At 38.2% G+C, this 12,794-nt stretch overlaps 1 protein-coding gene across 1 annotated transcript in view; it reads right to left on the reverse strand.

Moving 5' to 3' along the window:
* The window catches only part of Adamts19 (ADAM metallopeptidase with thrombospondin type 1 motif 19), a 185,299-nt gene that overhangs the window by 129,012 nt on the left and 43,493 nt on the right, over nucleotides 1–12,794 (reverse strand). The window contains exons 4-6 of the mRNA XM_087896043.1: nucleotides 6,723–6,895; nucleotides 5,530–5,613; nucleotides 4,669–4,826 (exon numbers count right to left, since the gene is read on the reverse strand). Of these exons, the coding sequence (XP_087752169.1) occupies nucleotides 4,669–4,826; nucleotides 5,530–5,613; nucleotides 6,723–6,895 (415 nt within the window). The remainder of the gene's footprint in view (nucleotides 1–4,668; nucleotides 4,827–5,529; nucleotides 5,614–6,722; nucleotides 6,896–12,794) is intronic.

Below are 12,794 nucleotides of genomic sequence, written 5' to 3' on the forward strand. Positions count from 1 at the left end.
ATGGAACGCAAAGTATCCTCAGCTGTAGGGGGAACAGGTTTATGTGGTTTTCTTCCTAAATATATAGTGCATCATATAAAGGGACATAAGGCTGCAATCGAGCTATCTGACTCACATAATGTGAACCAAAGGTCTTCATGTGTAAGTAAACAATGTTATAGAAGTAGGGTAAATGCACTGTTTATTTTGAAGGGCGCCGAGAGGCTTTGAACAGCCCATTTCTGTTCAAGTAGTAAAATAAAGAAATAATAAAGTACACTTTTATATAGAATCTAAAAGGTTCTCCTACCAATATTGCTGGAAGCATCACCATTACCGTGGAAGACTAAGCTATCAGGAGCACTTGACCTCACATGGCTCTGGGATTCTTAATCTTCATTGGTGAGAGATGTATTTGCAGATGACCAAAGTAATATATTACTAATTTCAAGATGTTTCAAGATGTGTGTGTGTGTGTGTGTGTGTGTGTGTGTGTGTGTGTGTGTGTTGTGGAGAAGAGAATTTCTTTGCAGCCTAGACCTGTGTTCAAGCGGACTCAAATTCACATTTTGGCACATGTTGACTTGGTGTCCGTGAAATCGGCCTCAGAGAATTTCATTATGTGAGTTTGTGGAAATGATACTCTTAGTCTAAACTGAGAAGACCAATAAATTCTGTTTAAGTTCTGATTTATATTGAAAAAAAAATAGTCTTTAATTTCCAGGAATGAAGATGCATCGGAGAATAAATCTCATTGTAAAGTTTTACAGTGCCCTGGGATATACCTATAAATGATTCATTCAGAAATGGTTCTGCGATTTTTATTAAATCAAGATACTTTTGCCGTCTCTGTTTTATTAAATTTTCTATCTTTCTTGCCAACGGCACTCATTTGAAATTAATTTTGAGAAGGATTGCAGATAAACCGGAATCATTTAAATAAACGTGAAAGGCAAAAATTATTATGAAAATTAAATTTTAAATAAGACCGTTTTCCAGAGCCAGAGATTGAGGCTCTCCCTATAAATCAGGGAAAAACGTGACAATTATGCTGAGAAATTCTACACATGGGAGAAACGTTCTCGTGTTCCTGTTGCCATGAGGCCACAGCACTAGGTCACCTTTAAATTATTTGCTTCATTCTATCACACAGAACAACTTAACAAACATATTACCTCAGATAGGTTCAAACTTACAAGAGCATTACGCCTTGGAGCTGAGACCAAGATTAATCCCTGAGCTACAATTTCTTCCTGGTGACGTGTCCACATAGCACACAATATTTAGCAATTGTCTAAGAGGGACATTCAATAGAAACTCGCTTTTAAATTCAGCTGACAAATATGAGTAAGAATGAGGGATCCCTGATGCTCATCTTTTCTTATTTTTTTCATAGCTTTCTTACAAATTAAAGGTCTGATCATTATTATTTTACACTATTTAAGCATTAAAACGTTCCTCCAGATCACACAAAACACTCATTTAGATGTCTCTGACCGGATAGTTGGAGGTCATTTAGGACTAAATCTTTCTCTTTAGGACTCTGGTTTCCAGGAACAGACAGCAGAGATACAGGTCCTCCATACAAGCCTCGCCTCACAGGTGGGTGAGGGAAAACAGCCCGGAAGCCCCCAGGAAGAGTGTATGTGTGTATACCCTCGACAGAACAAAGTATTTAGTAACATAACTAAGTATTGACACATGGTCAGTGTCATAGATAAGGATATTTGTAGGAAACTTTTCTCAAGGAGTACCACATTAACAATTTCTATAAAGAATAAATCAAATAAATCACATTTATGATCCTCCCTCTGAATGAAGAGAAAAAGAGGGGCTTGGTTTCCTGTGGCTGTTAGAATGAATGCCACACTGGTAGAGGTTTCAAACAAAACAACTTCAAACCGATTTACATGGACACGAAATACAAGTAGCCTGGAGGCTGGAGCGATAATATGTGGCTGCCTTTCTAGCTAACATGGAAAGCGTCCTCTAACTCTGAGATTCCATCTTACACCTGAAAGAATGGCCGAGATCAAAAACACTGATGACAACTTATGCTAGACAGGATGTTGGGTAAAGGGAACACTACTGCATTGCTGGTGGGAGTAGAACTGGTACAGCTGCTTTGGAAATCAGTATGATGATTTCTCAGAAAATTAGGAAACAATCTTCCTCAGGACCCAGCAATACCACTTTTGGGGATGCTCAATCATACCACAAAGACATGTGCTCAACTATGTTCATAGCAGCTTTGTTTGTCATAGCCAGAACCTGGAAACAATTTAAACACACCTTGACTGAAGAATGGATAAGAAAGATGTGGTACATTTATACAATGGTGTACTAGAGAGCAGAAAAAAATAATTACCACATTTTTAAATTTGCAGGCAAATAAATGGATCTAGAAAACATCATTTTGAGTGAGGTAACCTAGACCCAGAAAGACAAATATCATATGTACTCCCTCATAAATGGCTTTTAGACATAAAGTAAAGAACAAACAGCCTACAATTCACAACCCAGAGAACTTAGACAACAAACAGGACCCTAAGAGAGACATACATGGATCTAATGTACATGGGAAGTGTAAAAAAAAAAGCTACAAGATCTCCTGAGTAAATTGAGAGCATGGAGACCATGGGAGATGGCTGATGGGAAGGGGAAAGGAAGGGAGGGGAGCGGAGAAAAATATATAACTCAATAAAAACAATTATAAAAAAGTCCAAAGTGGGTGGTTTTATGTTTCTTAGTATAGTATATCTTTTTCAATTTGTACTAGTTCTTTGAGAGTTTTTTACAACATCCACACAAACAAATATTTGTACAACACAAAATGCAGTACTGGGTTGTGATCATATTCGCCCCCAGAGCTCTTTCTGGGTCACCTCACTTTCCTGCCAGGGAATAACAATGCAAGTAGTTTGTGGTTTGTTTCTATTCTTGTTTTTCCGAAGTCATTGTCCTCCACTGTTCAGAAAGATTTTCTTCTGAATCTGCTTTACAATCAAGCACCTCCCCTGTACTTTTTATGCCTAAATCTAGGGTCGTAGGCTAATCAACATTACGTAAGTAATTAAGGAATGTTGTCATTCTTTTCCTTTTTCTTTTGTAAAGTAGATCTAAGTATCACTCGAGGAATAGATTATCTTTTCACTGTTGAATGACATTGGAGAGTTTATTAAGAATTTGTCACTCATAGTTATGCTAATCTGTTTCCAGACAGCTGATTTTCAAAGAGCAAATTTGGGTTTTTAATTGCTTTCAAGATTTACTCTGAATTTTACTTAAAGACATGTGCACGTCTTGGCTTCTGTTCTATGGCTATGAAGAGACACCACAGGCAACACAAATCTCATAAAAGAAAGCATGAGGGGTTGTTTGCTTTTCATGTTTGTTTCTGTTATCCTCCCAACCCTAACGGAGAATCTAAGAAAAGCCTGAGAAGATACTCAAGGTCCTGTGAATGGGGAAAACTTAATCTCTACTAAACAGCAAAGACTGGGCTGGGTCAGAACAGATCCCCCTAGATTGTCACGCTGATAACACAGCCTTCCTGAGTATCTTAGATAAATACCGAGAGTGATGAAAAGGATCAAAACTGCCTCACACTTGTAGACTGACTCGTCCAATTATCAGCATTGTTTTAAATATCTGAAATCCAGAGCATAGGGTTCTGTCCTTCGGGATTCTCAGAAGTAGCCTGGGGATCGACTGAGTTCCTGGCTGTTCTATCAGTTGAGAAACTGTCCTCTAACACAGAGCTGGGTTAACTGTGGGGCTTCCCCAGAACATTTTCCATCTTTTAAAGATTATGTTCCAAAGACTTCAGACTGTTGCCACCTAAATTTTCACGTTCCGTGCCAATTTGGCATTCAAGTTCAGTATCAGTTCCACGCACTGAGCTGGAAGTGGAAGTCCACTCATGTTCTTGAAGACAGTTTTGTTTTACAAAGGTTTATTGCTAGAACTGCTGAGTATAGTTAATAAGAACATATCATTAATTTCACAAGTTTTTTCAGACAAGTCATGTTATATTGTTGTCACTGATATATTATGAAATTTTGATACGTTTAATGACCTTAGATTAAATTGCTGGCACGTAATGAATGTTTTGTTAGTTCTTGCTTGGAAGCAAAGCAATATTACCAACAATTGTTAATACAGAGAACAGACACAGGACATATTGTTGTGCGTTATTCCATGTTTTTAAAGCTGCAAGTATCCTTACTTCTGCATTACAAGTATTTATACTAAGTACATTCACTACGCAGTGCTGTTAATTAGATACATCAGAAAAATCTCTTCTCAGATGGACCTAGAAAAGCTATAAGTTACTGAAATCTACTTAAAAAGTTAATTTTGTATGGTGATAGCTGACAAACATATAGTATCTCCTCATAATATTTAATGTCTACCGAAATTCTCTAGGCTTAGAGATACTCTCATCAGTGTTGTATCTTTGATACCAGCAATTGTGAGTAAGATTTTTAAGATAACTGAAGGATATTTTGTCAACAGAGTACTGATCTAACCTTAAACTTCTGAGAAATCAGTGATCAATGGAGGGAGAAGACTAAAATCATTATGCCAAGAAATCTTGGAACAAGAGCATCGTACTGAGGAATGGGCGTGATAAGCAGCAGAGATGCTGGATTAAGAACACAGTTGAAGTGGCTTGGGAAATCTTACCTTGTTATGAGGATTGCTGCATCCACCGAAGCACCGTCTTCTCCCCAGCTTGTGGACATCTCTAAGTGTATATCGTTCTTCCTGCCAAACTCTTCATGCTGCCACTTACAAAAACTCTCCAGCATTTTCTCCCCGTGGTGCCCAATGTACAGATCTGCCTGCAACAGAGGCCGCTTTCATTTTCCAGAGAGACTGTTCGCAGATAAGCCTAATTAATCAATTTATTGATCCTAAGGAAACTTCCCAGGCTGCAGACTCTGACACTAGTTAGAACATAGAATGCACTTAGTCTTAATTTATCCTTATCTCTCATGAAACACAGCATTAAACAAACAAACAAAGTTGAAATTTGTGTAGTGTAATAATTACATAATCTTTCTAAAGTTACCATAGAAATCAAAGAGACATTATGGAACACTTAAACATCTGATATTTCAGGCTTGGGAAATAGACTAAATTCTGTAATTTATGAAAACAGTTTTTCTTTCATTATTTTTTAATTAGTCAGAGCGATGCCATAAACTGTTCTCCATTTCGGGTGCAATACAGATAAGAAAACACCTTCAACACATATGTTTAAATACTAGAAGAAAGCTGTCTTTTAAAATAACTTAAAATTACATTTTGGAAAGTTAGGGTTTGCTTTTGGGATCCTTGGAAACTAAGAACATTCCATTTTTCAAATAAAATTGAGGGATTAACCCAAACCAAAGGCCAGTTTTATGTATACTTTAAGTGATTCAGTGGATATTTTTGGATTTTGAGTCAATAAAAGAATATCCTTAAAATTCTCTCCACTTAAAAGTTCCTGAGCACAATTTCACGCCCACTTAGTTGAATAAAAACTCCAAACTCTCTTACTGGTGTTTCATGGAGCAGAACGAGCTTTATCACACGAAGGTGGACCTGCACGCCCAGACTCTTGTGCTGGAAAAGGTTAAAAACCTAAAAGCAAATCAAAATAAAAGCTATTAAAATGAAAGGAAAACAGGACATCTTTCATTCAAGGTCAAACATGGAGAAAATCCCAACTTAGTACAAAAACTTTATGTCAAAAACTAGTAGGCAACACAAATTTTTGATGTTATATATTATTCTTATTTTATGCCTTTTTTCTTCTAAAATTTATTTAGTATGTATTACAAAACATATGGCTGACAAAGCAAAGTGTGTTTCTTTAGCTCTTAGTACAAGGATGAGACTACAGTCAGACTGGCAGACTGGCAGAGGACAAGGCTAGTAGAGTCTCAGAATATAGATGAGGAACGGTAGGTGGATCTAAAGTAAGACAAACAGTCCCTAGGGGAAAAAGGCCAATGGACACTAAAATACACTCAGTCCATAGTCCTGTTTTCTCTTCTGAAAAAAAAAAAACACTTTTCACTAGTATTTCTAATATTTTTTTCTTGAAAAAAGTTTGCCCCCCAAAATATGTCAACACAACACAATAGATACAAACTTTTCTCTGCACCCCAGAAGATGGCAATCATACTTAGTTTCCTGGAAGTCAGTTGGCTTGGATTTTACCTACAACATCTTAGGTTCTGCTCACCAACTGGAATCATGCTTGCTATTTAAAATTGCATACATTCTTGAGTCAAGCAGGTTGACCAATTTCATTTTTATTTCACCCTATAATTATTTTACAACATCTGTGTTAGAACCATGCACATAAACCAAGACTACAATATGGCTCTACTCTCAACGATGTCTTTCAAAGATAGAAAATAGAGGCAGAAGCAGAGAAAGGAAAACCATGAAAGAAAAATAAGATGAAGAGTTTTGCTATCTCAAAATTAACAGCAAAGGTTTTAAAACAAAGCAAAGTCTGGAGAGCTGCTTGCGGTTGCCCTGGAAACAAATCAATCTGGCGTGCTTAAGACAACAAACCATATTTCTACTCATAATTACTGAAAGAAAGGGAGGAGTCAAATTTTAAAGAATTTGAAACGTTGGTGTCAAAACCCAGTGCTACAAAACAAATGACTTCTTTAGATTGCAATCTACTTAGAACTCTCTTGAAAACCTTTTAATTCACATTGAGGTTTGCCTACCATATTTAAGATGGTCAGGATGAATCTCCTAGCGGCATCTGCTCCGTGGTAGGAAACCATTGCCGGATCTGCAACCACTACAGTCTCGATGTTGTATTCCTGGGGCAATTTGTATGAATAGCGTCTTTCTCTTCTGTTCTCTCCTGGTTTTTTAGACCTTTGTCTTCCTTTATCTGGAATGGAGAAATGAATTTCTCAGAGCATATATCACAGCGATCACTCCTGACAGAAAGCAACACAAGTGAAGCCCACCAAGATGGAATCTCACGGTACTCGGAGGTGTCAATTCTGCTGTAGTAAGGTACTTTTGTCTCCCACAACTTCTCAGTTTCCCCACCTTACAGTGAATTTTAATTTAATTTCTACCTAGAGTTATTGACGGATTATGCATCTAAAAATCACACCAGCAAAATTTCTAACAAAGAGTTGATATGAAATATAATAAACAAGAATAAAAAGTTAGTGACTTATTCTTTACCCTGATTACAAAAGAAAGGTCTGCTTGATAAAGTACCTAAAACTATTGTTGTGCAAATCATGGGGAGCTGCTCTGATTACTAAATCATCATGAATGAGATGCAAGGCTTTGACTCCACCTCCCATCACATATATAAAAGTTAGACCTGCAAGTGATAACAATTCCTCAAATGTTCCTTAATTAAAGTGACAAATGAAAACATGGTATTTTTATAAGTTAAACCATGAAATATTAGTCCCTTAGGTTTATGAAATAATACCAGGCACAGTAAAAAGAATGACCCAAGGTGGAAGAAGACATTAGCTATATATTTTCAGATTATGTAAATGAAGGACAATTCTAATTTAATATATCAAACAAAAACACAGACAAAAGACCTGAACTGTTTGTTGTTGGTCACAAAAACAAAAGCAAGAAAACCAACAACAAAACCCTCTAAGTCTCTAATTTATTGCACAAGACAAATTATCAACCAAGTTTGGCAACATGAAAACCCTAAAGCAAATGGAAATGAATCAAAGTCCCTACCGTGATTAAAATTAAAGGACCTATAACATTGACTGTTGATAGGAATGCAGGATAACTGAACGTCCACATGTTTTGGTGCATATTTAAAACAGTCACATATGCAACAGCCAGGAAAAATGGCTGATTGAATTTGGGTGTATTGACAGAACAATCAACAATACTGATAGTCGTATTCAGCTTGGAATGAGCACACTGAAATGCTGATTATCCTGGTCTCCAAACATGAAATTATGCATATGCAATGGTCATTTCTCAAGTTAGAATTGTACATAAGGTTTGTGCTTATTCAGAATAGCACTGTTCTGAATAGTTCACATAGGCCATCAGCAGTCTAATAGATCTAATTTTGGCATATTTATTTAATGAAAATCAATGGAACACTAAATAAAATGGAAAAATATTGCTAAAATATGTATCTATGGATGTATCACAATATTCATGCTATGCTGTAAAAAGAAACCAATAAAAATAGGTAGTTTGAGGCCATTTGCAGACTGGAAAGTCCTGGAGGTAGACAGCAGGAACTTGAACCTGGGCTAGAAGTGCATACAGCTGGGATGTATGTGTGGTACACATGTTTCCTGTATTCAATTTTGTGGTTGCTCATGTGCTACTACAGTGATGTTTATGATTTAGGAGCAGCACTGAGGTATATTGACATGACATAAATATGGAGATGTTTACATGTATCATTTAATAAATTTTAACAAATCCTCATGGTTATATAAACATCTCTGTAACCACGACTAAATCAGTTATTGCTCCTCTCACAATAATCTAAACTGATGCTGTTTCCTTCGGAAAATGTCTTTTCCTTGTTGATCAACTTTTTTTCTAAATTTCTTTTCCACAAATTGTGGACTCTCTGGAAATGGGAAGAAAAAGGTTTGGTTGAATGGAAGGTATTTCCTGGATGTCTAACGTTGTTTGGGTTCAGGGGAGACGCTCTCACCTTTTCTATCTATCTACCTAGCTGATGTATAGTAAAAATTCTCACTCATAGTAGGTGCCATGGTTTCAGCTTGCCTCTATGACAATATCTTACTAATCATCTATTACCTCTAATATTTGTACAGTTTCAGGATTCGTTTATATCTTGAATTATTTGACCTCCTAAATTCCCCTACTATTACTTTCTAGACACTCAAGTCAGCCAACACACTTTGTGTCAGGCAACACAAAGTGGCAAGAACAAGAGGGAGCAAGTGAAAGAGAATCTGTTAATAAAATTAGAATTTATGCACTCAAAAGAATGTTAGAAATGAATACCAAAGTCCCAAAGGATGAACAAGAATAGAAGTTATGTTCAATATTGTTTTCCCATCTAAGACATCTCAAAATTAACTGGGTGGTTTTTCCAACTGGGGTGCAAATTATACCTATAGTTATAGACTCAAATCCACGGTACAGTAAGTTTTAGCTGGGAGAAATTCCTTCAAGTTTATTTCTAAAGACTTATCTTTCCAGAATCAATAGCTAATAACTAGGTTATGAAAAGTTGTGTGTGTTCTCCTATTTTTATCATCACTGGCCTTCAGAGGAAATGAGGAGCATCGTGTGCTGTGAGGGATTCATTCACTGCAGTGACAGGTGTGCATGAAAATATCTAATAACTAAAACAAGGAGCCTTGTTCACTCTGGACTCCTCTCTACATTTTCTATTTCTGCTGCTTGTGCCCCTTTCATGGGGAAGTTGCTGTAGCAAAGATAATTGACTGTCTCTTCCCAGCAAACCACAAGCATTGTTCAGCCTAATGTCCAACTGTGTGACCATCCAGCTAAATGTTCAATGGCAGAATATGAGGACAACTGGTGTATGTGATTCCTAGATTATCTTTAAAACAAAATTACTTGTCCTTCGTTCTCTCAGTTCTACCTCAGTGGGCTAGAACTGACAGTGTAGTGAGCTGTGGTACACACTACAGGGAATAACACGGCAGTAGGGCGTAGGAAAAGGTAAGGGGCCACTTTACGATGTCACAGATTATATTGACTCTCTTGCCCTGGCTCTCTGAAAACTTCTGAACTGTTAAGGTGTTGGGGGATATAAGCTGCTATCTAATTTGAACCTTTATTACTTACTATAGAAGCTTTAGAGCCTCCCTCGAACCATTACAGGGGTCTCTCATTGTCCTTAGACGGTGCCTCTTGTGAAGTACTCATTATGAACACCCTTATCTATAATATATCTGCAATGTGGGATTCCACTCTGCATGCAAATGGATGGAAATAGAAAACGTTTTACTGAGTGAGGTAATCCAGACCCAAAAAGAGGAATATGGTATGTACTCACTCATAAGTGGATTCTAGCCATAATTGAAGGTCTTTGAGCCTATAAATCGTGATCCTAGAGAAGCTAAATAAGAAGGTGAACCTGAAGAAAATCATATAGTTATCCTCCTGGATATTGGAAGTAGACAAGATTGCCAGGCAAAATGGGGTGCATGGGGGGTGGGGGTGGAAGTAAGGGGAGATGGTTAGAGAGAAGGGAGAGGGGGAGGATTGGGGATGGCTTGGGGGGATGGGATGGGGGGAAGGATGGATATGGAGCAGGGAAGAATATATCTCAACTAAGGGAGCCATTTTAGGGTTTGCAAGAGACTTGATTCTGGAGGGGTTCCCAGGCCCAAGGAGAGGTCCCCAGATTGTTCCCTGGGCAGCAGAGAAGAGGGTGCCTGAACTGGCCTTGGCCCATAACCATACTGATGAATATTTTGCATATCACCATAGAACCTTCATCTGGCGATGGATGGAGATAGAGACAGGGACACATACTGGAACACTGGACTTAACTCCCTAGATCCAAATGAGAAGCAGAGGGAGGGAGAACGTGAGCAAGAAAGGCAGGACCAGAGGGAACCTTCATCTGACGATAGATGGAGATAGAGACAGAGACCCACATTGGAGCACTGGACTGAGCCCCCAAGATCCAAATGAGGAGCAGAAGGAGGGAGAACATGAAAAAGGAAATCAGGACCGCGAGGGGTGCGTTCACCCACTGATACAAGGGGACTGATCGAATGAGAGCTCACCAAGGCCAGCTGGACTGGGACTGAACGACCATGTGATCAAACCGGAGTCTCTGAATGTGGGTGACATGGGGGCTGACTGAGAGGCCATTGACAATGGCACTGGGTCTTGTTTTGTCTGCATGTACTGGCTTTTTGGGATCCTAGTCTGTTTGGATGCTCACCTTCCTAGACCTGGAAGGAGAGGGGAGGAACTTGAACTTCCCACAGGGCAGGAAACCCTGACTGCTCTTTGGACTGGAGAAGGAGGAGGAGAGGGAGTGGGGGGAATGGAAGGGTATGGGAAGGAGGGGAGGAAGTGGAAATTTTTATAAACAAATAAATAAATAAATTTAAAAAAAGAAAAAAAAATCATATATACTTTCTCTGGATCCCGCCAAAGCCTCTGCGGTATGGAGGCACCTGCGGTTCCAATTTGCAATTTTTTCAGCCCTCCTTTGAAGTTATTTTTGCCAATTACCTGGTGTTAATATTAATTAAATGTGATTTGCAACTTGAAATGTAGTGTGATCAATGGAACTCAGCTGTATGAGTACAAAGTAAAATTTTCAATTGAGTTTAAAAAAAACTGTCTTGAGCCTGTGATAAGGTAGAGAGCAGGGCTAGGCTGGAAAATGCTGGGAGGAGGAAGGTGGAGTGAGAGAGAAACCATCGAGCTGCCAACGAAGACAGACACACTGAAACTTTGCTGGTAGGCCACGACCTTGTGGTGATGCATAGATGAATGCAGATGGGTTAGATTAAGAATTAAGAGTTAGTCAATAAGAAGCTAGAGCTAATGGGCCAAGCAATGATTTAATTAGTATGGTTTCCATGTGATTTTTTGGGGAGCCTGGGCAGCTCACAAAAGAACAAGCTGACTCCTCCATCACATCGGCTCTCTTGGCTGTCTGTATCCATCACCAAGAGGACAAGAGGACAGAGTGCTTCTCTCACACACAACCTGCCAAAATTTAAGGATTCCCAGGGTATACAAAGATCTGCTTTCATGGCCTATCAGTAGCCCTGTAAGGAATTTTAAGGGTTTAGAAGATTGAAGATGAGTGTGAAGAGATGATTACTCAAATCCTTTTTTAACAAATTGTCTCTGAGTTAAACCAAGCATTCCAGCTTTTCCTGAGACAACAAACTTTCATGTAATCCTTTAAAGCTTTTTCACTTCGAACAAACTCAGAAGAGTGAGACCATTCCTCTCCTCTCCCCAGTGGGACACTTTTCTTTCTACTGGCTCCTCACTGTTAGCAAACTGTGTGCTAGCAAGCTGTGCGTTATGGTTCTGGTTTTGACTCTCTTTTCAAAGGAGATATCATTATTTCTGACTATAAAGGGAAGTCACTCAGCTTTGACTGGTTTTTTTTCTATCTGTTTTGCTCAGTTTCTCTCCTGGGCTCATAATTATAAAACGCATCAAAACAGCGTTTTTCACAACCCTGTATTAAAAATACTAAGAATTACTATAAAGGATATTTAATTAAAGACTTCCAAAAACTTTCTAGAATTCATAAAAAATCAATTTCAACTACAGCAAAAAAAACCCATATAATTAGTGTTAAAATTAAATTTTTAGTACAAGGAAAGAAAATGGTATTAAACTATCATAGTTTATTAAGACTCTCTGCACCATTTTAAATAAAAATGAGTAGATGCTAGTATATATCTGGAAGGCAGGACAGAAGTTGAAGTAGAGACAGAATTTGTAACTAATCCATCTGAAGATGAATCCACAAATTGACTTCTATCAACCCCATAAAGTAAGCGAAATTAAGATAAAACGCAAACATGGCCTTCCTGGAAAATGTCTATATACCAGTAGATAAATATAGAAGACACTCAGCGGAGACAGAGCAGCAAGAGACTCAGAGACTAAAACAAGGGGTGGGGACTGAGCATGGGCCAAAAGGGCCTCTTCCCTGTGTGGACTGGTAGACCATTTGCTTTCCCAGACAGTGAGAAACCCAATATGTCAGCTTCCTCTGTTTCTTTTTGCATGGTGCACTTAAATAAACTATCTGGAACACTCTATGTTTCTTAATAATT

The sequence above is a fragment of the Myodes glareolus genome, chromosome 13 (assembly GCF_982192425.1).
Source record: "Myodes glareolus chromosome 13, mMyoGla1.1, whole genome shotgun sequence".
NCBI classification, from domain to species: Eukaryota; Metazoa; Chordata; class Mammalia; order Rodentia; family Cricetidae; genus Myodes; species Myodes glareolus.